The sequence below is a fragment of the Crinia signifera genome, chromosome 6 (assembly GCF_055691185.1).
Source record: "Crinia signifera chromosome 6, ASM5569118v1, whole genome shotgun sequence".
Classification (NCBI taxonomy): Eukaryota; Metazoa; Chordata; class Amphibia; order Anura; family Myobatrachidae; genus Crinia; species Crinia signifera.
The window spans coordinates 231,412,346-231,439,721 of NC_139222.1; the positions used below are offsets into that span (position 1 = coordinate 231,412,346).

At 41.3% G+C, this 27,376-nt stretch overlaps 1 protein-coding gene across 1 annotated transcript in view; it reads right to left on the reverse strand.

Annotated features, from left to right (window-relative positions):
- The window catches only part of PCDH15 (protocadherin related 15), a 1,154,330-nt gene that overhangs the window by 42,404 nt on the left and 1,084,550 nt on the right, over positions 1 to 27,376 (reverse strand). The window contains exon 32 of the mRNA XM_083149096.1: positions 21,996 to 22,106. Coding sequence (XP_083005222.1) covers positions 21,996 to 22,106 — 111 coding nt within the window. The remainder of the gene's footprint in view (positions 1 to 21,995; positions 22,107 to 27,376) is intronic.

Consider the following 27,376-nt stretch of genomic DNA (forward strand, 5'->3'; position numbering starts at 1 on the left):
GTTAAGGTGCTTGGAGTTACACGCGTTTCCATAGTAACCGACAGGGTAGGATGACGTCATCAGCGGGCGCATCCACTCTGTATGGATGATGCGGGGGCGGTGTTCTCATTGGTGCTGGTATGATAAAGGTATGTGATTTTCACCCATGTATTATCCTGATGACGATGTGGTAAAATACATCGAAAACATTTGAACTTCAACTGCATGATTTCCTTCTTTCATATCCATGTGCGGCCTTTGTGTAGTGTATGTGTATATATCTATCTATATATATAGATATATATATCTATGACATCACTAATTTTGATAGACAGTCCCACAATACATTTTTTGGTTCACCTAAACTCGGTTGTGTGAAATGTACTGGCTGCGTGACTTGCAGCTACATGTGGGTTGGGGACTCTATCAAACATCCACGTACTGATAAGACCTTTAAAATCAAACATCGTTTAACGTGTTCAACACAGTACGTTGTTTATGTTTTGGTATGTCCGTGCGACAAATATTATGTCGGCAAAACGGACTGCCAATTCAAAGTTCGCATGGCCCAGCATAGACAGGCCATTCGTGCTGCTGTACTGAAAGGTACCAGTGAGCAGCCGGTGGGTGGCCCGCCACTATGCAAGTATGGGTCATTCTCCTACAGCCATGAAGCACAAAATTATTGACCATATTCCACCTCTTCAGCGGGGAGGTAATAGATCCAAATTGCTACTCCAACGAGAAGCAAGATGGATTTTTACTTTGGGAACGCTGAGCCCTAACGGTCTCAACGAATCGCTGGGTTTAAATTGCTTCTTATAACAAAAATGTATGATGCTTTTTCTGTACGCTAACAGTATCTGCTCTTCCTTTGTATATATTCCTTTTTGCATTAACTATATGTATTCATTATGCTTATACTTTTTTGACAGTCAGCTGTATGTATTTTGTATGGGTGACGGGACACTGTGGTGACGTCATCAGTATGTGCGGCCATGGGCGGAGTAAGTCGAGGCGCACAGGATCGTGTGGTGAAGGTGTTTGAGCACATATATGGGTGAGTTATACTTTGTCATTTTTATGTCCTGATGAAAATGGGGATACCCCATTGAAACGTTGACAAACCATTGGACTGGTTTCCGTGTGTTTATTTATGCTTGAGTGCCGCCGCACCGGTCTATGTCAGAGACGCCAGCAGCTGTATCTCAGCGTCTTATACTCGGCAGGCAACAGGCGCAGTATACTTACTTTGGAAGTGCCGGTATCACGTATCGTGTTATATATATATATATATATATATACACACACACACACACACGTGTGTGACCAAATTCAGATATTTACTGCCAGTTTGAAGCCATACGTCCTTAGAGACCAATTAAAGTGCAGTATGTTAAATCAAAGCATTGACAAGAGACTGCTATCCAGACCTGAGCTAACACTAGACACGGCCCCGAGAAGCAGCAGTAGAGACCCAAAGTGCACCCCACATATAAAGATTTCTCACCTTAGATGCTGATGTTTATAATGAGCACCCACAATGGTCTGGGGACATCCGGGACACGCAGCTCTTGGCTGCCGCGCAAACAGCCTGTGGATGGTCCGCAGGGACAAGCAGCTTCTGGCTGCTGCTTAGATACACTGACAGCACCGGCTCATGTCAGTGTGTGTAAGCGCCGGCGGCCGGAAGCTGCGTGTCCCGGCGGACCGTCCACAGGCTGTTTGCGCGGCAGCCAAGAGCTGCGTGTCCCGGCGAATGTCTCCAGGCAGCCCCCATGTACTACAGGCTCAATTGTCTCAGCGGCACCACGGCCACGCTAACAGTCAGAGGATGAGTGGCCCGGCGGCCAAGCGGGGGCTGAACTTGGGGCCCCTCTGATACTCTGGGCCCGTCACAGCTGTACCCTTTGACCCCCCATGTCACCGGGCCTGCCGGTACCTGGACAGCCAGCCTGTAATCCAGGCAACATGTGTCCATGCCTCGCTGTGGACAGGGGAGCCGGGATCAAATACTGCAACAGGGAAGACGAGACCCCAGTCCTAGGGTGATGATACGGGCTGCAGGGGGCAGGCACTCCTCCAGTCTCCCCAGTGCCACACAGCGCATGGTCTGTTCGGGGAATGTGAAATGAGTGGTGGGGTTGCCTGGATTACAGGCTGGCTGTCCAGGTACGGGTGGGGGGGAGGTGGGGGCTGCCTAACCGCACTGGCTTTGACCCTGTGTTTGAAAAGTTTAAAAAAATGGGTCTGCCAGACTGTAAAAAAACGGCATTTAAAAAGTAATATACCATTTAAGAGATGCGGTGTGAAAGGGGTTTTACCTGGCAGACCCGTTTTTTGAAACGTTTCCACATACAAGGTCAAAGCCAGTTATGCGGTCTGAAAGCAGCATTACTGTCGACCATTAGTGGTTGAACTAGTGATTGTCCACCTGGACATTGCCAACCTGTCGGCCTAATACCAATATTTTTTAAACCATTTATGCAGTGAGTATCTTGTTCCTTTTATGTTTGTATGCTTTATTTCCATTGTAGCCGATGTAGTGTGCCTAACATAACTGCTTTGTCAGGTACTTATCTGTGTACCATGAACAATTCATAGCTCCTGTTGATGCTGCATTGCCAAATCTACCCAATATTATCCTGTGTAGTACATCTAAAATGGCTGCCTCACACGGATCCTTCAAGGGAAGGACGAAGAATGCTTGGAATTGATAACACAAAATGGCTGCCATACTTCATGGTTTATGAATTTTTATGCAACCTAAACCTCTGCATTAAGTTAATGCTATCTTTAAAGTGGCTTGTGTTTTATTGGAGTAAAGTTTTATAATAAAATTATTATAACTGTTATTACTTTCTGTTATACTTATTCTTAGCAATTTCAGTGTGATGATGACAAAATTGTTTTATTCTGTAAAGAAAGGTGTTAACCTTTTGCATTCCAATTTATTTTATTTTTGCAATTCAAAAAGTCTGGTTTAAATGTTTAAATGAATTGTATTGTTTTGTATTATATATATTTTTTTTTATTCAAATGGGGTCTACATTGAATGTGGAACAATATTAATGTTCTTACAGATGGAGCAGGCTTCTTCTTTGCTGGCGAATCGCCAGAACGTCAGCGCTGGCGATCCGCCGGCAGCCTGGCTAACCATCTGACTGAGACGCCGGTGCGTCTCACGCGCACGCGCGTCTCAATCTCCGTCAGCGGGGCGACGGGAACCCTGTCCGTCTCCGCTTCAGGGAGACGGACAGGGTTAGGGGGGGTGCGGGCAGGTGGCGGGGACCCCGGGTGACCGCCCACAAGCTGGCGGTGACCCGGGGGAAGCGCTGGAAGCGCCGTAGGAAGGGGACGTGTGCGCCTCTCGTGCGCGCGCGTCCCCTTCTCGCTATAGAGATGGCGCTGGCGGGGGATGGCGGCTGGCATCGCCATCCCCTGCAAAGATGGAACCTGTCACATCTGTATTTTTAAAGTGGCTCGCCATTGGATCTGCTACTAGTGCTAGGGCTGTTGAGGCCGACTAGACATTGGATTTCACTTGAAAGGGTTAAAAGACATCTGGGTACAATGTAATAGGGTGTGAGAATCAGAAAGTAGGAGATTTTGTGAGCGTTTTCCCATTTATTTATTTTTAAAGCAGCAACCAATTACATGGCAACATGTACTTGTTTTTGCAGTGTAAACAATTGCCGCATTAAAAAAATGGGAAAACTCTCCCAAATTCTCACACCCTTGGTCTCCCAGTAAGAGTGTAATGTCACATTATATTTCCTACATCAAAACAATTGATTGCTTTCAAAATGACTCTGCTTCCATTGCTTTTGTTTTAGCTAATTGTCCCTATCACCATGTGCCCAGGGGTTTTCAGAGGCATCATACACACTGTGGTTTTGTATTATAAATGCTAGTAACAAATGCATGTGTCACCAGTGTTAGGCATTAGAGATCACTGTATCAAGAGGTAAAAAAAATTAGATTTTCAGAATGGTCTGACAGTGGGCCTAATTCAGATGCGGTCACAGGGCGGCCATTGTATGCCAATCAGTCAATGTTTTCTTACTGCGTAAGTGCCAGAGATGCAATACATGTGGTCTTCGATTGAACTTTGATTAGTCACACCAAGGAATTAGTCACAAAGTGAGTGACAGAAAGAAGTCCAACCTGGAAAATCACAACAAAGAAAACACAACAATGCAGCGCCTGAAAAGTTAAAAGAAAACTAGAAACTGATTGGGGTCACTTTCAACGCTCTAGGTGTAGCCAATTGTTGCTGTTTGGCAGCAAGCACGCCCACCATCAGGGTTTGAATATAATTGCTTAATTGGCCCTGAATTGTTATCTGGCAGCACCTGCCGCCAGTACTCAGGGAAAAGGAGTCATGGGTTGGTGAAGTGGAACATGTGTATGCTAATGTGAAATGATGGCATGAATGTGTGGTGGGCAGTGTCAGATTGAGACACGAAGGCCTCATCAGGGGAATGCAGTGGTAGGGGGCCAAGCATAGGTGTTTCTATAATGTGTACAATGTCTGCGGTGCACACAGGCCCCTGGGTCCAGGAGGACACAATGCACACCTTGTACTCATATATTATACTTACCCCTGCAGAGTCCTGCTGCATATCTGCACTGCAGACACAAATCACTTGGAAAATGCTGCTGCAATCATTTTCAAGTGATTTGTGCATGCACTCTGAAGAAACCTTGGGAACAAGGCACAGGCATGTGTAGTATACTCTGTCATAAGGTGTCTAATAGAGTCTACTCGCTGTTAGAGAGGAGGGGGACTGCAACAGAGGCTTCAAAGGAATCCTTTCCTCTCTAAAAAGTTCCCTGGGCCCCTAGGGGAGTGGCCAGACTCTAGTGGGGGGTATGGCCAGTCACCAAAGAGGTTTCCTAACTATTAGAGAGTGCATAGGCTGGGCCTCTTGATAAATATGTATAGTAAATAATCAGGGCTGCCATCAGGAATTTTGGGGCTGGGACTCATTTCCAGTCCGGGCCCCCCCCCTCCTCACTTGACTTACCGTATCCCGGCTCCTGCTCTCCCATCTCCTCTTCCACTGAGCTGCAGCCCGGAGGTCCCAGAGTGCAGGCTTCTTCAACTCTTGATGCCAGCAGCCTATTAAAATGCAGCCTCGGCTGGTGAGCCAATCAGAGCTCACGTACCGGAAGCCACTCTGATTGGCTGCCGGTATGCGAGCTCTGATTGGCAGCATTTTAATTGGCAGCATTTTAATTGGCCACCAGCGCCCTGGGTGAATAAGCCTGTGCTCCGGGACCTACTTTGTACAGCGCACTGAGCGCAGCGCAGTGGAGGCAGTCCAGGGGGTTGTGGTGGGCAAAATGAGATGCTCAGGCTCTTCCAGAGGCCTTGGCCCGGGACAGCTATACCCAAAGCACCCACCTATTGGCGGCCTTGTAAATAATGCTAGTGAATACATGATAATGTACCAGATTAACTAAAGTAATACACCATAGTCCTGTGCAGTATAATGTAACAGATGTATAATAAACTGTAGAATTTGAGTGTAGAGTCTTGATGAGTGTAGAATTCTGATCCCTAGAAGAGAGGGTGTCCACCAGGAAGGGGGGCTCACCCTTGGGGGGCCCAAGGCTGGGGGGGGGGCACAACCATGTGACATAATATGAGATGCCAAAAGTATAGTTGTAAACTGGGGCCACTAATGATGGGTATGAGAGGCAATATTTCTGAGCGTGTGTGTGTGGGGGGGGGGGGAGGGTGGCAGAATCGGAGGAGATAGCATCAGTTTTACACACGTTTTGTAGCTTCTATAGGAAGCTCTGCATTCATTATGCCTCACTGTTTCATCTTAAGTACCTAATTAGGCTTGCTACCTACTTAGCCTTGCTCTCCTGTTACTTAAGTGCCATAATATTATTAAGATGAGAACATACAGTACAAACCCCTAGCTGTGCAAGGTCATTTTAAAGAAATTTTCTATGACCTTTAGGAGTCTGTTCATGCAGGACATGCACAATATAATTAATGGCTCGGTATAGTAGTTGAACACTAAAAACTAGAGCAATATTATATACTGGAAACATGCTGTTTAGCAACATGATAGGATGGAATAAGTCATAACACGAATGCAAGAAAAATATAATAAAGGGTGAAGCAGACAGGGACTGGTGGTGAAGGCACCAGTGCTGTCTCTCATCCAGGGTGCTAAAATGTCTAGTTACTGCTCTGCCAGAGAAATGGAAGTTCTAGAAGTTGTTGAGCTACTGTACATGGAATGGTTTTCATTACGGCAGGGTCAATAGAAGGAATATAAATAAAGGAAGAAACAAAGTGTGCATACAGATAATACAGTATTGCATGCTAATGCTAATAACTCCCCCAAAAAACTTTTTTATTATTATTATTATAATTATATTGGCCCTTATTCTGATCGGTGCGGATTTTACCGCATGCGGACGTCCCGCCGATGTTGATCGTCTGCGCATGTGCAGAGGTCACTCTGCGCATGTGCAGGCGATTTCGCCGCACGTATTCTTTATACGCCGCACAGGGGGCGTAGAGGGGCGTGAGGGGCTACTTAGCCTCATTACCCTATGCATACGCCCCGCGTTTCATGGGCGTTCCCATGCAAACGCGGGGCGTATGCATGGTAATGAGGCCGTGACGCGTGTGTAGGGGGCGGGCATCTGACATCGCCGGATGTCAGCTGCTCGCCCCCATACATGATTTCACATGGACAAGTGTCCGTGTGGTCTTGTGTGGCGGGACCTGGTGGAGCGTGCGGCCCTGCATTCGATGTTCGGCGACCATCGAATGCAGGGGCTGCTCCCAAGACGGAGGAGGCGTATCCCCGTCCAATTTCATGCGGATCGCCACATATCCGCGTACGGACGTAGGTGGCGATCCGTATGGAAGGCGGGGATTCGCCTGCACGGACATGACCGCATATTTATGATCGGGCCGCACCGATCAGAATAAGGCCCATTGTCTTTTATAAAAAAAAATATTCTATTTTATTTAGAAAAATAGCAATAGAATGTTATATATACGGTATTATTTATTTATGTAAATGTGTTCCTATCCATAGCATATATTACAGAACTAGAATCTAAATATTTTAAATGCAAATAGAAACGTGAACCTCATTTAACATTTTAGCGATACAGATATAAACTGCCACAGGGAAGCTAGTGGCTCTGGATAATGCTCTCTCGGTTTAAAAAGCATATTTTTTCTGAAGAAAAATCAGCTAAAAATGTATTTCTGATGACTAATAGCACACCTATTGTACGGTATTATCTAAGTTATTATGTACTGTGTGCAACATTGCTATCTTGCAGCACTAAGATTATGGGTGTATTGAAGACGGGATTCCAACTGTTGGAACTTCCCGACAGCTGGAATCCCGGGCGGTTTTGGAATTTAATGTTTAAACTAATGTTGAGTGTAGAAAGTGGGTGTGCCGATGGAAGTGAACTCGACAATCCGCTGGAAGGTCCCTTGGCTTCAGGCAAACTTTAACCCTAGTATGGCATACCTTCTAACACTGAAGGTGGAGGAAGAGGGAAACTAGAGGCGCTTGCCCAAAATTTGGGGTCTACGTCCGTGGGACTCCATTTTGCCGATGTGGGACAAAGCGTCTATTCACCGCTGCTTTGCTGGTAGATGTGGGGTCCTGTGGGGCCCCTCCAGCAAGCCTGGACCTGGGTAATTAAGTATATACCTGATACAGTAATTAAGTATATACCACTTCAATTCATGGTGAGTTGGATACTAATCAATAGGACCTGTGAGGGGTTTGTTTGAGCAGAACAAAAATATGATGGGTTAAGTTTGAATTCTTGAGGTCACATTCTGCTGGAGAAACATGTCTCATGAGGATCATAACTTTTAGAATGATTTCTGACACTTAACTCTTGGATACTTGCTTCTTCATCCAGGTATCTTTTGCTTCAAACCCAGGTATCTTTAATCCTAACTCTCTTTTACATGCTCACAGTATGCCCAATGTGTTTCACCTCTCCCTGCCCCACCTCTATAGAAAGTAAACTCTCATAAACAGTGCTTACTCCCCACATGTGCTTTTCCTTCTCTTACTTAGACTATCATCTACTTCATACTCCCTGCAATGCCGCCTAAACCTTGGGTTCTGCCACCCTACTGCTTATTTGAGTTTTATGACCACAGATGCAGCAATGTTTATATACCACGCACTTGTCCCGCATTAGCTTGTACTGTAAGTTACTGTTACCTTGTTTTGGTCACTTGTTCTTGTAGTTTGTTAAGAGCTGCGGAACCCTTTTGGTGCCATATAACTAAAATAATAATAATGTCTACCGTCTAATCCTAGATTGATGTAGTAACTGACTTCGTGCATGCCAACGATGGTAACTGCAGTACTTAATAACTAAAATATGATACTAATATTGATAGTATTTTGATGACAGAGGCTATCACGTTATTGTTAGAAGTTAACTACACACCTGTTTGCTTTATTCTCTTTGTTTTAAGAAAGTTATGATATGTTCAGTATGTTCTATGATAGTTCTTTTTTCTTTAAATTCGCTTGAATTGAAAATACACTTGAGTGTAGGAGAGATTAAATATTTATTTAACATTGTTATCAACTTAGAAAAAAAAGCATTGCAGAAAAATGTCAAAATCACATTTCACAATGCGGTTACAGTGAGTTAGATAAAAGTGACTTTCAGGCTTGTTAATCATACATTGTTTTATGTTCCATTCCTGCACTCTGCATTTTTGATGCTGTGAACTGCAATGGAGAGAGTGTTTTGTAGAACACAGAATCACCCGTCTGACTACTGCAGGATGTCTGCTCTGCACTCTAGCCCACCAAGTATTTAGTACAACAAAGTTTTTAGAGAGCTGTGGATTGAGAAGGAAATCTTTTTTCTAACTCCCCAACAATGCAACTCGGGTTTCCATTAAGCCTTTCATGAGGGGGTACATTGTCTGTTTCTTGAATATCTGCCATTACAGGAGATTTTGGTTTGGATGCTTGCTTTGATGTTTTGTCAATTTGACTGTACATGTTGGCTACAGATTTCTCAATATCTGCCAAGTTTTGTAGATTTTTAAGAATCCCCTTCAATTCACGGCGTGTGCCAATATCGGAGTTGGAGGCTTCTGGTTTTGGCATTTTGAATGGTAAAAGCTTTTCCTTTACAGTGGACAATGGAACTGGAGCTAATGAAGATAAATTGAAATGGGATTCGCTATGGGATAGAAGTGTCTGTGGAAGGGGCGGAGGAGGTGGAGTGGGCAAAATCGGGGAAAAGGAAGGTGGAAGAGATGGAGCGGAAAGTGGTGGAGGTGGTGGTGTAGGACAAGATGAGTTTGTTAAACATGTAAGATGTGGTGATGGAGGTATTGGCATGGGGGGTGGCGATGGAGATTTGGAATGTGGTAGAGATGGTGGAGGGACATTTGGTGGATCTGGGATAATGCCCGCAATTATCTGTTCACTTTCACCACTTCGAAATGCCTGACCAGCTACATTTTTTCTGACTAGAGGTGGTGTTGGCTTTCGGGTTGGTGGAGGAGATATTTCGTCAGACATATCTGATGGTGTGATTAGAATAGAAGGAAACATAGATGTTGAAAATCCAGGAAACATATGGGACTCTCGTCTTGATGACTGTGAAGGAGAACTGTGACATGAAATATCTGTTTTACATGGCTGCAAAGCATTTTGTTCAAATTGCCTCGCCTGTTCTTTCACACTTAATTTGTTGTTTGCTGATGTCTCCTGTGAAGAGCTGGAAAATGCAATGTGCTGAATATCTTCTACTGTCTCACACTGTGATTGTGTATTCTGACATTGAATCGGATCCATAATAACAGGACTGTCAAGTATATCATAGATATTCCTCTTGCCAAAACGCGTGGGTAGTGTCCAAGCACGATGCAGGCCTTCCGAGTTTAATTTTAAGATTGCATCCTTTACCGCTCTTCTTCTTCTAGGTGAGGACTTGTCTAGCATGAGTTTACTTTTCCAGGGAAACCCTTGATTATTAGAGCTTTGGCCTACACCTTCCATATACAAAGGATTCTTAGTGGTTAATGGGTTTGCATCAGAAAGAAAGGTAATGTTACTTGAAGACTTTGGAAGATTATTGTTTATGCTAGACTGTTTGTGAGCCTCAATAGCACGAGATGCCAGATTGCTTATAAGCCTTTGCCGGTCACCTTCTTGTATAACTGATTTTGCCCTGCTTTGTTGAAAATGGTAGAGAAGAAAAGTACTTTGAAAGAAAAGAAGATAACCAAAAGAAAGGCAAAGGGGTGGACAGGAATATTCATCTAATGTCTCCAGATCTATCTAATACTACTATCTAATATACCACAGACAAAGCAGAGGTTCTTGCAGACGGAATAATCTAGAATCTAGTAAAAGGCAACTCATTGCATTCCAAACACAGTTAAAATGGTATAGAAATATTAGGTAAAGGGTGCCTCGTGAATGAAAGATGTGTTCCTACAGATGGAGCCCATGTCATTGTTACGGGGGATGGCAATTGAATTGCCAGCCCTCACCAGACGCAAGGCCCCGCCATCCGTCGGAAGGTGGCATGTGTGCACGAGATGCTTGCGTACCCCTTCCCGATGGAGATCCCTCCCCACTGCCATCCGCTGCCTCCCCATCCGCCGTCGCCAGTCCCCACCGCCTCCCCGCACCCCCCCTAACCCTGTCCGTCTCCCTGAAGTGGAGACATGCAGGGTTTACCACACCAAGTGACAGGGATGCGTGTACATGTGAGACGCTCACTCGTCTCAGTATGATGAAGTCCCTCTTAGCCAGCATTCACCAGCGGGGACATTCTAGTGGGCACGAGAGATGAATGAGAGGGGCTCCATCTGTAGGTTAAATTTAATGGTGTAGATTAATATTTTATGTACTACTTTAATTCTGTATGGTAGGCTCTTGTCACTGAAATGTGTAATGCTTGTATATAGTGATACTATCTGCTGTAGGTTTAATGCCATTATATTAGATCCCTCAAAACCCACTTTTTTCGACTAGCCTATCCCTCCTCCTAACCTCTTTTGATCCTCCTATCCTGCCTCCGTTCCCCTCCGTTCCTACTTATCCTATTGTATTTCGTTCGTCCACCCACCTATTTTTAGTATGTTAACTCTTATGAGCAGGGCCCTCCTTCCTCACGTACTCACCCTACCTCATTACCTCACCTGTGCTCCTGTCCTGTTCTTCCCTTCCTCTACTTCATCTTCGGTCTCCTTGACTATTTTGACACCTACTTCTGAACTGATGCTGATTTAAGTTCTACCAGCTATACCCCTATTTATACTGTATCTTTCTACACACCCTGTACGTTACCTTGTAATTTTTTGTTTTTTTTTGTTTGCTATGTACGGCGCTGCGGACACTTTGTGGCGCCTTATAAATAAACGTACTACTACTATCTCACTGATGCACAATTATTGTTATAGATAATTTTAAAATAAACCTATGTATATGAGGTCCTACAATTAGTTAGAGCTTTTCTATCATCAAGGTAAAGAACATCTAAGGAAAACTCAACCACTAATCAGGGGAAGGATATACGCATATTTAATATTTTTAATATTCCTTGGATCATTTGTAATCCATAAGAAATAATTGCTGAGTTTTAAAGTGATCTGAGTTCATTCCCATTGTTAAATTACTCTTGTTAATAAGTATTTGCATAAAATAAAAATAGACCTTTATATTGTTAGTTTTATGACTGATTATAGTCTAGTTGTAATACTGTTTGCAGTGTATAGTTGATGTATCTCATTGGTGTACTACACTTGGTGTAGGCTTCCACCAATCTGCAATGGAGCCAGGGTGGAAGTGGTCATTGCTGACATCACAGACCCTCCTCAAAAATGCCTAGACACGCCTGTGGTTTTTTTTCAGGCACACACAGTAAACAGCAGGATTCCACCCCAAACATCAGCAGCCTGTCAAGTCACACTGTGAGAGGACTACTATTACGATCCATACATAGTTTCTGTTGCCATTTCCCCTCACTCATGGACAATTCGATCATTCGATAATTGCTCAAATTGTGAATTCTCTAATTAGCGGTTAAGTCTGAATTAAGCCCAGAGGTGGGGAAAAAATGTCTATTAAGTAATAATTTCCAAACTCTTTGCAAATCTGTTTTTTAGAGCAGAGAGGTAAAAAGAAAAAAAAAATTACAGCAAAATTTTATGACATTTTTCCTATCGTTTAAGTCTATTATTACAGATGGAGCAAGATCCATGTTTTGAGACACCAATAACACTAGGCCTTATGTTTTGCTCTAACATCGCACATAATCCCATAATGCCATAATACGGTCTACTGTAAAATGTGGCAATAATGCTAGTCAAAATAGAGGGCAAAAATGGATGGAGCAAGTGATTGATAAATCTTGGAGGAAATTGTACCTGATATTTCAGCAGGGCTATCCCATACAACATACAGAAAATCCATACTTGAATATTTTTAATATAGAACAATATGGATTGGTTTAGTCAAACCCAAGGCCTACTGTATATCGTGGAGAATCTGTGGAATTATGTATTATTCCCTGTTCATCAGCAATCCTTAAACCACCTAATGGACCTCAAGCAATATTGAAAGAATTGGCAAAAATTCCAATGTCTATTTGTACAGTATATGTAGATTGGTTCGAGACTTACTTGCAAAGATTCACAGCTCTAATTACAAATTTTGGTGCTTCTAATATGTGTTAAATTATGCATTATCTATTTAATTTGTATTAATTTAAAGAAAGTTTTTAGTTTTTTTGGTAAACTAGTTGCAAAAAACACAAATAAATTCAGTTTGATTCCATGATATATCAAATCTGAAATACTTTTTAGATTATGCAATATTTTTGAATTTTTATTCAAAAGGGAACTCTGACACTGCTCAATTACAATTGTAGAATGATGTAGCGATGTCCCAATTTTATATGTGATGTGTATATGGTAACAAGATACAAATGTGCAATAGCTGTAGTAACTACAAATGTTACTTTTTATTTGATGTAACATGCATGTATGTTTTCTCAGTAAAAAAAGTGTAGCAATTTTAACTGCTATTAAAATGAATTACAGAATTTAAAAATAACAAAGTTTAAATACTACAACACTAAATAAGGGAAAGGCATATAACTATGGGCCTTATTTTGGTTCATTCTTTCTGACAAAATCCTTCTTAGATGGGCAAAACATATGCATTGCAGGTGGGGCAGATGTAACATGTGCAGAGAGAATTAGATTTGGGTGGGGTTTTACTTCAAAGTGAGATCTATATTGCAGTGTAAAAATAAAGCAGTCAGTATTTACCCTGCACAGAAACAAAATTACTCACCCAAATCTAATTCTCTCTGCACATGTTACATCTGCCCCCCTGCAGTGCACATGATTTTGTCCATCTAAGAAGGATTTTGTCAGAAAGAATGAACCAAAATAAGGCCCTATGTAAGGATGGGAGTAGACACTTAAGCGGATATAGAGTTAGCAATTGATTTGTGGGACTGCAACTATGTCAAGACCAACACCAGTAGCATATGCAAATGTTTTGTACCAGACATATATATTTTGTAAGTGATACTGTATATGCATTAGCCATTAAGCAGCAATAAAACTGCCACATCCATAAGCATAGGCTACTGTAGGTGTCAGAATGATCTCTGTATATGTGGGAGTTCATATTGGCCCTTATTCAGATCTGATTGCAGTACAAATTTGTACTCAAAATGGGCAAAACCATGTGCACTGCAGGTGGGTCAGATGTAACATGTGCAAAGAGAGTTAAATTTGGGTGGGGTGTGTTGAAATTGAAATCTAAATTGCAGTGTAAAAATAATGCAGCCAGTATTTAACCTGCACAGAAACAAAATAACTCCCTCAAATGTAACTCTCTCTGCACATGTTACATCTGCCCCACCTGCAGTGCACATGGTTTTGCTTATTTTGAGAACAAATTTGTACTGGGATCAGATCTGAATAAGGGCCATTGTTTGGACCTGTACAGAGCTATTTCACATAAGATATGATACTTCGATTGTCACAGTATTTGGAATAAGGTTTAGAATGTAGCTGTGCCCAGTGCATTCAATTTCCAATCACACACATTAGTTTAGAACATCATAATTTTATTTTTATTTATCTGTTCGCGGTGAATAAAAATATAATAAAAAGCTATAAATAATTGAATTGCCTATCCTTGCCAAACTCAGCTGGAAATAATACCAGAGACTCTTACTAAGATGACAAGGGATCCTCGACACCTTAATTTGTGCAATTCCAGGGTACAGAACATTTCAACATAGGTAATTGAAAGTTCTCAAAACAATATGATCTTAAAGCAATCTTCTTTTCCAGCTTAAGTTTATTCATTATGGGGACTTCTGCTTCCTCCTATAAATTATTATTATTATTATTATTATTATTATTATTATTATTATTATATGTAATATTATTACAGTATTTTATTATGAAATTGCAAATTCAAAAATGTGTCAGACTCATGCCATACATTATAGCTTACAAATATTTTATCAGTAAGCTCGTATCTTGTTTTACCATCAGAGGTCAATATCCTGACAATGGATTTCCGTGACATTACTCCATTTTGTGGAAGGAATAAAGGTGAGCCTTATAATTTTCAGATATATCCAAGTCTAAATGTTAGTTTTGACCTTTTACCAAGCTATAGATGTCTCATAAAGCACAAACTATTAAGCAGAGACTATTTTTGTACCTATGACAAGTGTGTATTTCATTTACTGTTACTTCATGACTGCAGCAGTCTTATTTTGTGATGTATTGTGTTTTTGTTGCATTGATTTGATCAATGTTTCTTAGGAAGCACTTCAATGTTTCAGTATTCTTGTTGGAGGTGAAATGACAAGAATGGCATTTATAACATACAGTAGAAGATCTGGCTCATGTCAGGAATCAACAGTGACACTTTATTATTTCTGTATAAGACCCCAAGCACTTACGGTACTATGGGGCAGGTCTGTAGGAAAAGGTTGCCTTAGCCGGGGGGAACATAGTTACATAAGCAGAACTTTTCATATCATTTGTCTATTTTCTATGTTGATTGCTTATTACTAGATATGAAATGCTATGGCAAGTGAATAGGACACAGAACACATAGCTAGGAGGATCCAATGTCTGCAAGTAGTAATGTTAATAGTTATTAATGTAGCAGGCACAAATCTGGGAAATAGTTATATTTTTTTAACAGGTTGTTTTCAAAGTTGATCCGATTCCGGGCCGTACACACTGGGCGGCTTTGAGCTGAAAGTCGTTCAAACATGCTATTTTGAGCGGCTTTCAGCTCAAAGTCGCCCAGTGTGTATGGGCATAAAGGTCCATACACACTCGGCGACTATTCCCAGCGTGTATGGACAGCGATGACCACTGCCATCGCTGGGGGAAAAAACACTCAGTGCATACAAACTGAGCGGCTTTACCCCTGACTGGCTCTGTCGGCTGGGGGTGGACAGCTTTGCATAGCACTGCACTATGCAAAGCCGTCCACAAAGCCGCTCATCTGGTAATACCAGCAGATGAGCAGCTTTCCCAGTGATGATGTGGGAGCAAACAGCAGCGCTCACTGCTCATCGCCGGGCCATACACACTGGGCGGCTTTGAGCTGAAAGCTGAAACTTGCTGTTTTGAGCGGCTTTAACATTCACCATAGGACTGATAATAACAATACTGGGTATTGTTCACATATATTATTTAAGGCAATAAACAGATTAAGGTATATAAAAGTTTTTTTTTTTTTTTATGTGTGGATTCTTCAGTAATCACTGGCAATCCAGCAACGTGTTTCTGCCTTGAATATTTACAGCCAATTAAGTTTACTGTACCTAGCGTGTTACACTCATATAGCACTTGTCGGTGTGATGAGGAGTCTGTTTTTCTAATGAGTTTGTCACAAAACAATGATCTTATGGCTGCTGCGCTTTATTGTTCTGGTAAATAAAGATGCTGGGTGACATACATCTGGGAGTCCTGTGCACTTACAAATTCAACAAAATACCAGCTTTTTACATTTTACTATTATTATTATTATTATTATTATTATTATTATTGTAAATGCACTGTTCATTTTTGGAAATGATCCCTTAATTAAATATATTTGCCCCTCCCACAATTCATGGAGCTGGAAAAGTCAGGGAAACGTAGGGGTAAATTTACGAAGATGGGAGTTCCATTGAAGATGGCATGTAGCCCATCGTAACCAATCAGATTCTGGTTCTTTTTTATCTAGCACCTCATAAAAGATAATATACTGTATAGACTCTGATTGGCTGCTGTGGGCAGGATCCCATTTACAATAGAACTCCCATCTTAGTAAATGTAGTCCTTAGTTAGAGGTTTGAAGATCCGGCTTTAGGTTGGAGGATATCCCAGAAGGGACGGAGTGCTTCTTTATGCTCTAGGATTTTACTTGCCCTTTTATAACATAAGCATTTGTGCTCCTTTATAATTATAATTTCAATTTGTCTGATCTGCACCAGAAAATTCATTCCAATGTGAACTAGCTTCTCAAATGTCATTGTAATGTTTTATTACTCATTAATCTGTAGCTCTATATTACTGTACTATAATTCTTTTGTCTGCCAGTCAATGTACTGTATGTCTCTATGCAGAAAAAGCTCATAGACAGGCTGGGTAGATGTTCAACTATCATTACTTTATTGACAACAAAATGGTAGTCAACTCATTAACTATAATCCACAGTGTCATTTACTCTATGTCCTCAGTAACTTTTTAATTGCTTACACAAAAATGATATATTTGTTTGTATTGTAGTGAGTATAACAGCAGTTAATTATCAGCTTCATAACACTGAAAATGCAAAGTTATTGTGATGGGAAAAACACAACTGGGCACTGTAATGTGATTATTATGCTATATAGCACTGTACAGGGTATGTTGAAAGCTGGAAACACAAATTACTAAATAAGACATGGACACCATCTAATTACTACAGCTAACATATATTTTGCAGAAATTACTTACTGAAACCTGTGCATGCAGTAATGAAAAAGAAAGAGAATGAAAGGAAATAAAAGCAATGCATGAACTTGCATGGAAACACAAGAATGGAGAGGTTCTCAGAAAGGTATTGAACAAAGAAAAGGAAGTGTGACCTGTGCTTCTCCATAGTAACCTACATATAATATATATATATATATATATATATATATATATATATATATATGTGTGTGTTGCAATATAAAAGGTAGTGGCGACTAATTATTGTGCGTAAAAATATTTGAGAATTAAAAAATATATTTAATAGGATGACAAATTATGTGTAGTAGAGGACATAAAATATAACCTATATAAATAGTTTATAAAAAATGGAACATGGACAAAAATAGGTAGGAATACATAAATAAAAATAGGAATAAATTATATATACAGGTTGAGTATCCCGTATCCAAAATGCTCGGGAACAGGAGAATTTTGGATAACGGATTATTCCGTATTTTGGAATATTTTAATATTTCAATGATGTATTTTGAAGTATCTTGCATTTATGCTGTATTAACACATAAAATAAACACAAATATATTTTATTACCACATAAAATACACACAAATATATTTTATTTGTTCAAAAAACAAGGTTTCAAAACATGAAACCAAATTTGTGTACTCTCTCAGATATTGAATTTGAATGCCAAGCAATCACTTACAGTGCCAGTTACATATCCTGTCCTCAGTAATGCTGTTACATATGTCCCCAGTGAGTTTTTAGCTAAACAATTTTTTTTTCCACTTTCTGGAAAGTATGGTTTTCGGAATAATTCGGATAACAGATATTCGGATACGGGATACTCAACCTGTATATATATATATATATATATATATATATATATATATATATATATATATATATATATATATATATATATATATATATATAGGTTACTATAGGTAGCTGGGCAGGAACTGCAGCACTCCACTATAGGTTACTATATATATACTGTATATTCTGCATTGTTTTGTTTGTTATTGTCTCTAGTTTAATCATAACTTTATTAGGTGCAGCTTTTGTGGCACCATATAAATATATATATATATATATATATATATATATATATAAATACTCCAACAAATAATGGCACTCCGGAGGCAAAAACGATTCAGCAAGAAAAACTTGTGTATTAGGGTTTTTCTTGCTGAATCGTTTTTGCCTCCGGAGTGCCATTATTTGTTGGAGTATTTGCATTATTTGTTTTTGGGCACTGGGGCCATTATTTTTTTGAGTATTTGCATTATTTGTTTTTGGGCACTGGGACCATATATATATATATATATATATATATATATATATATATATATATATATATATATATATATATATATAATAATTCATTGGAACTCTCCAGAAAGCTCCTCGTACTAATTCTGAACATTTGGACCAATAACTCAATGTATTATCATGCTGGGATATTCCATTGTTGTGGGGGTACCTGAAGTCCACAGAGGCCTGCAAAAGATCATCAAGCAATGCAACAGAGCAACAGCCGGTCATAAGATGCTGCAGAGGACCAGTGGACCCAACTCTTGCCATATGAACATACCCCACACCATTATGGAAGCAACAAAAGTCTGAACAGTGCCTTGTTGACAACTGGGGCCATGACATCTTGAGATCTGTGCCACACAAACCCTACCATCAGCAGGAAACCAAGTTCCAGTTAGGGATGTCATGAGCCCAGGTGAGGGGCTGTGTCTGATGTCATAGTGTTAACAGGAGCACTCTGCTGGGTCTTCTGCTCCCATATGCCATGGAAGCTAAAAATGCAGCACTTATCTGCTGGATATGCACCTGGTACCTCTTTAATTGAGTGTGTATGGGATTTCAGCCAGTGTCAATTGCCTGTTTTTACAGGGACAATTCTGGCCATGCACGGCTGGTCCCAATCATTAACTACCTGTGATCTGCCTCTGCCCTGTCCTTGGAGGGCCTTTCATTAAGTTCTCCTAGTACACACACAGCAGGGGTATGTTGAATATGCGCACAACTTTGGAAATGGGATGCCCCATCCATTGGGCACCCACTGCCACATACTGTAAATTTGAACTTCGGTACTTCACGTCACCTTGCCATGAGCAGCCTAGCCAATCAGATTGCTGATAAGTAGCCTAGTGGTCAGAATGCTGGTGCTGGTATCCCAAAAGCGAGAATCCTGACTGGGGTTTTGTAAGTATAACCATCATAACTTGCCTCCTAAACCTAACCCCGCTGCCCACAGCCTGGATATAACCATCCCTTCTAAGTACCTAAACCTAACCCTCCCTCCCTCCCTGCATGCCTAACCCTAACCCCTCCCACTGCAGCTTAACACTAAATCCCCGACTTTTGCCTAAACCAAACCTAATCCACTGCCCTCCTCCCCTCTCCACTGGCCTAATGCTAGCCCATCCTGTATACTTACATCCGATATACCTTGAGGCAGGAAACTTGCATAGGCACCCGCATCGAAGTCCGCATTCCATCACTAGTCTGGTAAGCTGTATGTTTTTTCATCTAAAGCCGTTAAGGGCAATACGGTCTTTAAATGTCCAGATATTTTATTTCATCTGTATGCATTCTGTGCATTCTGAAAAGGGTTTTTCTTTTACCAGCAGAAAATGTATCTGCAGAAAATGTATCTGCAAGGGACAAGTAGGTCATCCATGTTTGGATGTAGGTCATCCATGTTTGAATGTCTAGGACAGGGCACACAACCTAACTTGATGTTAACCTCTGAAAAGAAATAATGGGCAATTAACTTCCTGTCCTCTCTCTTTCTTCTTTTATTTCACCTCACCAACCCCAGCAGTAATAATAAGCTTCCATAAAAGTGGTCAAGATTCCTGTAGTGACTTCTGAGCAATATCAAACAGCACATTAAAATAGTTACATTTTGAAGTCTCTTTTATTTCCAGGGGTTCAGCTCCAAAATGGTTTACTTCAAATACGAGATAAAAAAAAGACCTTGCTGTCACTCATTACACATCATTAGATCTGTCAGAAAAGTTCACAGAACCAGAGCGAGAGAGGGGAAAAAAACAAGTACTTTTGTTCTTATCTTCTTTAAAACGGAGCTTGAGTTAAAAGGGAGCCTGTAGGCTTGTTTTATATGCAGTGTATAGAAGTTGTGTTTGATTCCCCAGATGCCCAATACCACAGTGAGAGAATCTGTATAGGAGAACAGCATTCTGAATTTGAGCATCCACAGGCCAAGCTTACAACTTTAACTCAAATCAGTAGAACGCTGTGGGGTAAATTTAGCATCAGTTTTAACATAGCCAAATAGCAAATATAAGGCAAGGCATGCTGGGATATACCAAGTAAGGAGCCATTATCATGTGGCTCCTTGCTGACTAATTGTAGACCCAATTTAGGGTAACAGTGGTGTGGGGTGTGGTGCCCCTGGACTGGTTGGGCTGGGTGGCTTTAGTGCGGCATGCCCTTACATTCTATTAACACTTTTCCCTCACTAACACTCTCTCTCTCTTTATTTTAATTACATTTCATTTATCTCTCTCTTTATGTATAGCTTCGGCTTCCTATCACTAATTATTAACACTTAGTATCTCACTGGCATGCCGCACTGGGCCTCCTAGCTTATGATAGTTTTTGGGGTGCCACACCCTGCACCTAGATATAGCGCTAGGGACCCCCAATATACAGAGAAGCCTTGACGCGGCTTGGGGGCATATCATACACCTGCGCAGGTATATGTAACCAATATCTCTGAATTCTATTATCATGTAGTGTTCAAGATTGGTTGCTAAAACTATTCAGTGTGCCGGGGGAACCAATGTCTTGTCACTATTGGGGCATAGCCAGTTCTCTGTGAGCTGCTGGCCCCTGCCTCCAGTCCCTCTGACTCTGTGAATAGACTCTGTGCACATGCATAGAGCAGCGATGGACAGAGGAATCCCAACTGCCACCACCACCACCACAGGACACTGTCCCACGAGAATTGGGATATTTGGAGGGATACCTTTAATTCTATGTAGCCCATGCCAGGATTTATAGTGTCACAAGAGGTTGCATCGTATGTCATTGTTTGCCCCAGTGGCCAGGGGCATCAGTAGTACTCTCTAGGTGCAGAGACTTGATTGTTTCTGAACCTTCCTACTAGAGGATACGGCCTGGGGTAAAGAAAGCTTTGCAGTCATACTGTATACTTACCTTTTGTACGTATGTAACACTGTATTAGCATCAACAGTCCAAAAAAAATAAAAATAACAACACACAAGAAAAATCTGCAAGAAATACTTGTGATTGTACAAACCACCTTGTTATGTTTTGATCGTAATGGTTACATTTCTCTTTGCAAACTAGAGGTCTGTTGCGGTGAATGACCACACTCGAAATCATTTATATCTAATTGCATTTCCTCTGTTTTAAGACATGTGCAACAAAATATACATTGCCTATATTAAATATATACTGTATACTGTTTTCAGGCAATGGGGAAATGTGTCAAAGCCTTTGATTAATTTACCCTTTTCTATTGTTAAATTGCTTTAAATTTACTGGAAAATATGTGGTTCCACATTATATGGGAAGAAAGCATGATCAGGCAATGACTCGATACATTTTAGGATTAAAGCAATACATCAGCATTAAAAAAACTCTCTTTGTATGCACTAAGCTATACGACGTGTATGAAACCTTATCATTGGGAAAACTTACATCAATCCATCATTCGTTCAGCCACTGAGAAATGATGTTGGATATATATACTTTTTTAAGATATTTCTGCAAATCTGTTATTTGGTGGATATAAAATAGTCTATAAGCTGCAATGTTAAACGGTTGGTTACATACATATTTAATGGATACATCTGAGCAAAGTAGCGTACCGCGTCGCAGATCGCAGCATCCAGATACATTTCAAACTGCTTTTGTTATAATAGATACGCAACGGCTCCCACTACTGCAATGATTCATGCAATTCCTCAAGAAACAATTTATATTCAGTACTTACATAGTGCTGTCACCCAGCTCTTCGTACAGATTATTGGCAGCAGGGGTTGATGGTTTGCCTGCTGGCATTGCCATCTGGATCCTCGCTGTCTTTGCACATTCAGCTTGCCTCCTTTTTAAAGGGAAACAAAATGAATTAGAGGACACACAGTGTATCTTAAGTATCTATTAATTGTTAATATTCAGCGAAGGATTACATTCCAATGGTCTTCTAATAAGTGTAGCAGAAGTTAAAGACATGTATTTCCTACTTGGTAACAATAAGTGCCTTGGGGAATATGGGAACTGGGGTTTCTGATTGGCCAGATGTTGCAGTAGAAAAATGTAATTGCAGATTAGATTTGATATATTGCGCTAAAATACACTACAGGGCCATAAACTGTATCTGAATGTGATCAAAGTTAGGATATAGATCTTTCCCAGAGCTACTCTATATACCAAATCGACACATGGAGTAGACTGTCCTGTATCAATTAGCCTACACAATACTTATTGTAGTACTAGTTAGGGAGATTAATACCACAAAATGCTGTGGGCCAGATGCGCTAAGCTTCAAAAGTGATAAAATGGAGTGTGATAAACAGCCAGCCAATCAGCTCCTACCTGCCATGTCACAGACATTGCAAAATGTCAGGCAGGAGCTGATTTGTTGTTTATCGCTATACAGTTGATCACTTTTTTAAAGATTAGTGCATGTGGGCCTGTTTGATCAAATGGGTGTTGCTGATGTGCTTCACGTAGCACACTGCAGAAGCTACACTAAAGTTTCCCCCATGTGGACCTTAAAATAAACATTCCATTATCAACCCCCCCCCCCCCACATACACACACACCCACAATCAAAGCAGACTCCTACTATAATCACTGATTTGAGCTTGCAGCAATGGGCCTGATTCAGACCTCTTAACAAAAGCCATGCGAGCCAATACGAGAATACACGCTTCATTGGGGGCCGTTGCTGCGCTCGCGATGCTCCGGGCGCGGTGCCTTGCTGCGTTCGGGACACTATTTTATTCTCCCACCATGCCGCAGTGGATGGTAGGGCATGAAATACCCTATGTCGGCTCAAAAGAAAAGTGAAAAACTCATATCGACATTTTGACTGTCGACCTTGCCATTGTCGACCTAATGCTTGTGTCGATCGTCCAACCCTGTCGACCTTAGCCATGTTGATCTATTTCAGGTGTCAACCAAAGCCCTGTCGACCTTCAGTGGTCAACCCAATGTATGTCATCCTAAATACGTTTGACCTAGTGACCGTACCCTCTAAATGTTCCCAGAGTGCAGTGCTCACTACCGGTCCCAAAGCTGGACGGTATGCTGCTGGAAACGCACTACAGATTACTGGTAGAAAATCTCTGCATTTCTGTAGAGAAATAAATGAGTCAATTTTACATTTGTTTCGCTTATGTCCACAATCTGTTGTATGTTTATTTTTTATTTGTACCCCAGCTGAACATGAAAACAGCCACTTCCCCCCACTCATCTTTTGTAGTTGGCAACAAATGGGGTGGCACACGTAACAGTGGGCCTTATTCTGGTCCACACACAATGCTGTGAAATTCGCAGCTTTGCGTGTGGAGGAAATGCCGCCCGCCGCTCGTACTTCCACCTGGCGAATTCCCCTGCATGGCTACGAATGGATGTTTTGCATAAACATCTATTCGTAGCCTTGGGTGCGGGGGCCAAATCATTTGATGGTTACCAACATCAAATGATTGGAACATGCACGCAAAACGAAGACGCAGGTGTCTTAGCTGTGCGTGCTCCCTGTATGGGAAGAGGGCTGCCAGCTGACATCTGGTGACTTCAGATGTCCACCCTGGAACCCGTGTCACGGCGCCATTTGCATGGGAACGCCCAGCGTTTGCATAGAAACGCCCATGAAACGCTGGGCATTCCCATGGGCTCAGCCCATGGCCACCACCCCTCGCCCCCCGTGTGCAGTTGTAGGTGCGAACGGGACGGCAAACAAGCAGTTCGCCATGCCCGCTCACACCCAGCATCTGCACATGAGCAGAAATGCGCATGCGGAAAACATCACACCCCGTGCGAGTGAATCAGAATAAGGCCCAGTGTTTGGTGAATGACATGCACTTGTATACTTACCAATGTAAATCTTTTTTTAACAAGGAGACAGTAATGAACCAGTTGGAAATAGAGTACTGCAGACAGTTTTATTTCTACCAGTAAATAGTCTTTAACAGCTTACTGCTGAGACCACTAAATACACAGTGGTTGTGTACAAGTCAACTTGATTTAGCTACATACGTACAGCACTGCAGTGTTACAAGACTAAGGAACTATGTTTGTCTTATAATACATATGTGCCTTTATACTGCTCATAAAACTATATATTTTTACCTGACTGCAGGACCTCTGGGAACTTTGCTAGAAACCCTTACACAGACAGAAAGCTGCTTTGCATAGCAATGTTCGTACACAAGAGATTTTACCATAATGGAACTGTGCAATTCGCTTGCATTTAAGCAACCTAAAACTGTATTAACATCTCAGCACGTACTGGTCGGTATCTGACCACTACAGGTTCTGGAAACAGAAAATACATTTATATATACAGTAGCAAGCTTTATTTTATATGTAATTGTAATGACTTGGTGCGTTTACATATATTTTTGATTACAATTGGTAACAATTTCAATATATCAAGTTGAATTTAAGGTTAAGTGGCTCTCTGAATAACTGTATGCGTGCATCCAACGTAGGTAGAATAATCTCTAAATTCCAGGAATGCAGTTTTCAGCAAAATCCTATGGTTTTTAACAAGTTCAGAATTGCTAGTATTTTCTTCTGTTATTTAACGGCAGGGCACAATGTTATTGTTTTCAGAACTACAGCTGCAGGTATGATTTCATGATTTAAATGGCAATTGTAACATTATATAAAATTATAACATGCAACATGATTCGGTAAGAAGACAAATCCTACAATACTACTGAAATGATACTTAATAAAATATTAAAAGTCGGTTTAAAACATACAGAAGATATGGGTTAAAGGTCCATACACACCGGGCGACTATGCCCAGCGTGTATGGACAGCGATGATAGCGTTCATAGCTGCAGGGAAAGCTTTCCCCCTGCCTGGCGCCGACGGAGGGGGGAGGACGGCGTTGCATAGTAGAGCGCTATGCAAAGCCGGCCTGAAAGCCGCTCTCTGCTGGTATAACCAGCAGATGAACGGCTTTCCCAGCGATGTTGCGGGAACCCGCAGCAGCGCTCACCGCTCATCGCCGGGCCATACACACTGGGCGGCTTTGAGCTGAAAGCCGCTCAAACCTGTTGTTTTGATCAACTTTCAGCCCAGTGTGTATGGGCCTTAAACCTACAAAATCTGCTATTTTACCGCAAGCTACATGCAGTATGGATCAAACTCCAAATAGTGTATCTTTGCTGAGCTTTTACCCACAAGGCAATGGTTAAGTCAACATTACTCAGGTACTAATTAATTCAATGCTCAAGCCTGTGTATTACTAAAACCTGGACTGTTGGTTGCCTTGAGAACTGAGTTTGGGAATACATGGTCTATGGGCTTCTTTCTGCAGAATTCCCTCAGAAGTAACTGTCATTTTCCATCTCTGGCATTCCCATCAAATTCCTAAATCACTTTACTTCCTGGCTCACTCATTTCTTCTCTTCAGACATTCCCTCCATTATCTTATTTGATTTATTCAACATTCCAAGTGATATCCCCACATAATTCTCTATCTCTAAACTCCTTAACATCTTTAACCTCCCATGTCAATGGGCAGTCATTTGATTTACTCTTCACTTACCATTGTGATATTTAAGACTTCTAAAACTCACTATTCCCCTTTCTCTGACCATCACCTGATCTTTCAGCGTAATCATCTTTAACTGTAACATTGATGTCATTGACACAGTTTCCTGCTTGACTCACTTCTCTCTCCTATTTGTTTTATCTCCTGTCTTGAACAAGACACATCCCTACACAATGCTACCCTTAGTCCTGCTCTTGACTCTATTATCCAGAGACCATTACTTACCTCACAGATCAACCTTGGCATTCCAAATTCACCAGATACAGTATATGCAAATATGTACACGTACTGCTTTTCTCCATTTCAAATTTATGTTCTAATCCTACAGTGCTGCCCTTTCTTTATCTTACAGTCATACCTCAAGGACCTCATCTCTTACTTAATCTTTGAACCAACTGTGTCCCTTTATCACTGTCTACTCCCTCCGATGCCTACCCCTACCTCCACTTTCTTCTTCACTCTATGACCTTAACTTTGGCCCCTAGTTTACATAAAAAATGTCCACTATATGTGAAACATCACATGCCAACAGACCTTCTATAAACCTGCCCTTTCTTTTCCCTGACAACCCCTTTGCATCCACCTCACCAACTTTAAATTATTTCTAACTGTATATGGAGATGGAATTAAAAATAGGTCATCTGGTCCTCCCACTAACACATCCAAACTTGATTCTTTGCCCTCCTGCCTTATCCACTACCTCTCTTCTTCTGATTGTTCCCATCATCTCATCAGGAACTGTCCAATCTGCCTTCAAGCATGCCCTAACACTTTCACCAACTACTGGCCCATCTATCTCCTGGCATTTGCCTCCAAACTCCCTAAATATAATGTCTACTACCACTGTGCTGCCTTCCTTTCCTCCCAATCCTTCCTTGAGCCATATCGGTCTGTCTTCTGTCCTATTTATTCCAAAGAAAATGCCCTCAATAAAGATTGCAGTGACCTCCATAACTTCAAATCGAAGGGCCACTACTCCCTGTTCATTCTTCTTGACCAATCAACTTCTTTTGACACTGTGGACCACACTCTTCTCCTTCAAATACTTCACTCCTTCGGTCTACGTGATACTGCCCTATTCTGGCTGTCCTCCTACCTCACTGTATCCATTCGTGTTTCCATCTCTTTTGCACTTCCCATAACAGTAGGAGTCCCCAAAGGTTCTGTTTTTGGACCTCTCCTGTTTTACTATCTATATATCTCTATATATCATCTCTATGCTCTCCTGACCTCTACCCCTCACTCATATTTCTAGCTGTCTCTCTGTTATCTCTTCTTGGATGTCCAAGCACTTTCTTAAACTTAAGGTGGTAATTAATAAGAAGGCCGTAATTGGCCAAGAATACGACTGGAGAATATGGCAAATTTAACAAGGTGCCATACTCTCCGGATTTGTATTTTCCGATGTTGATGCCTTTTGTATTTGGCTGCTGAGTTTCCCGGCAGCCAATATGGGTGAAGCTTGAAGCATTGCACAGATCAGTCAGATCTGGGCAATGCTTCTCTGTGTAAAAATAAGACAATTTAGATTAATTAGGTCAATTGTGTGGTCTGACCTAATTGACCTTTGTGGTTTCCTA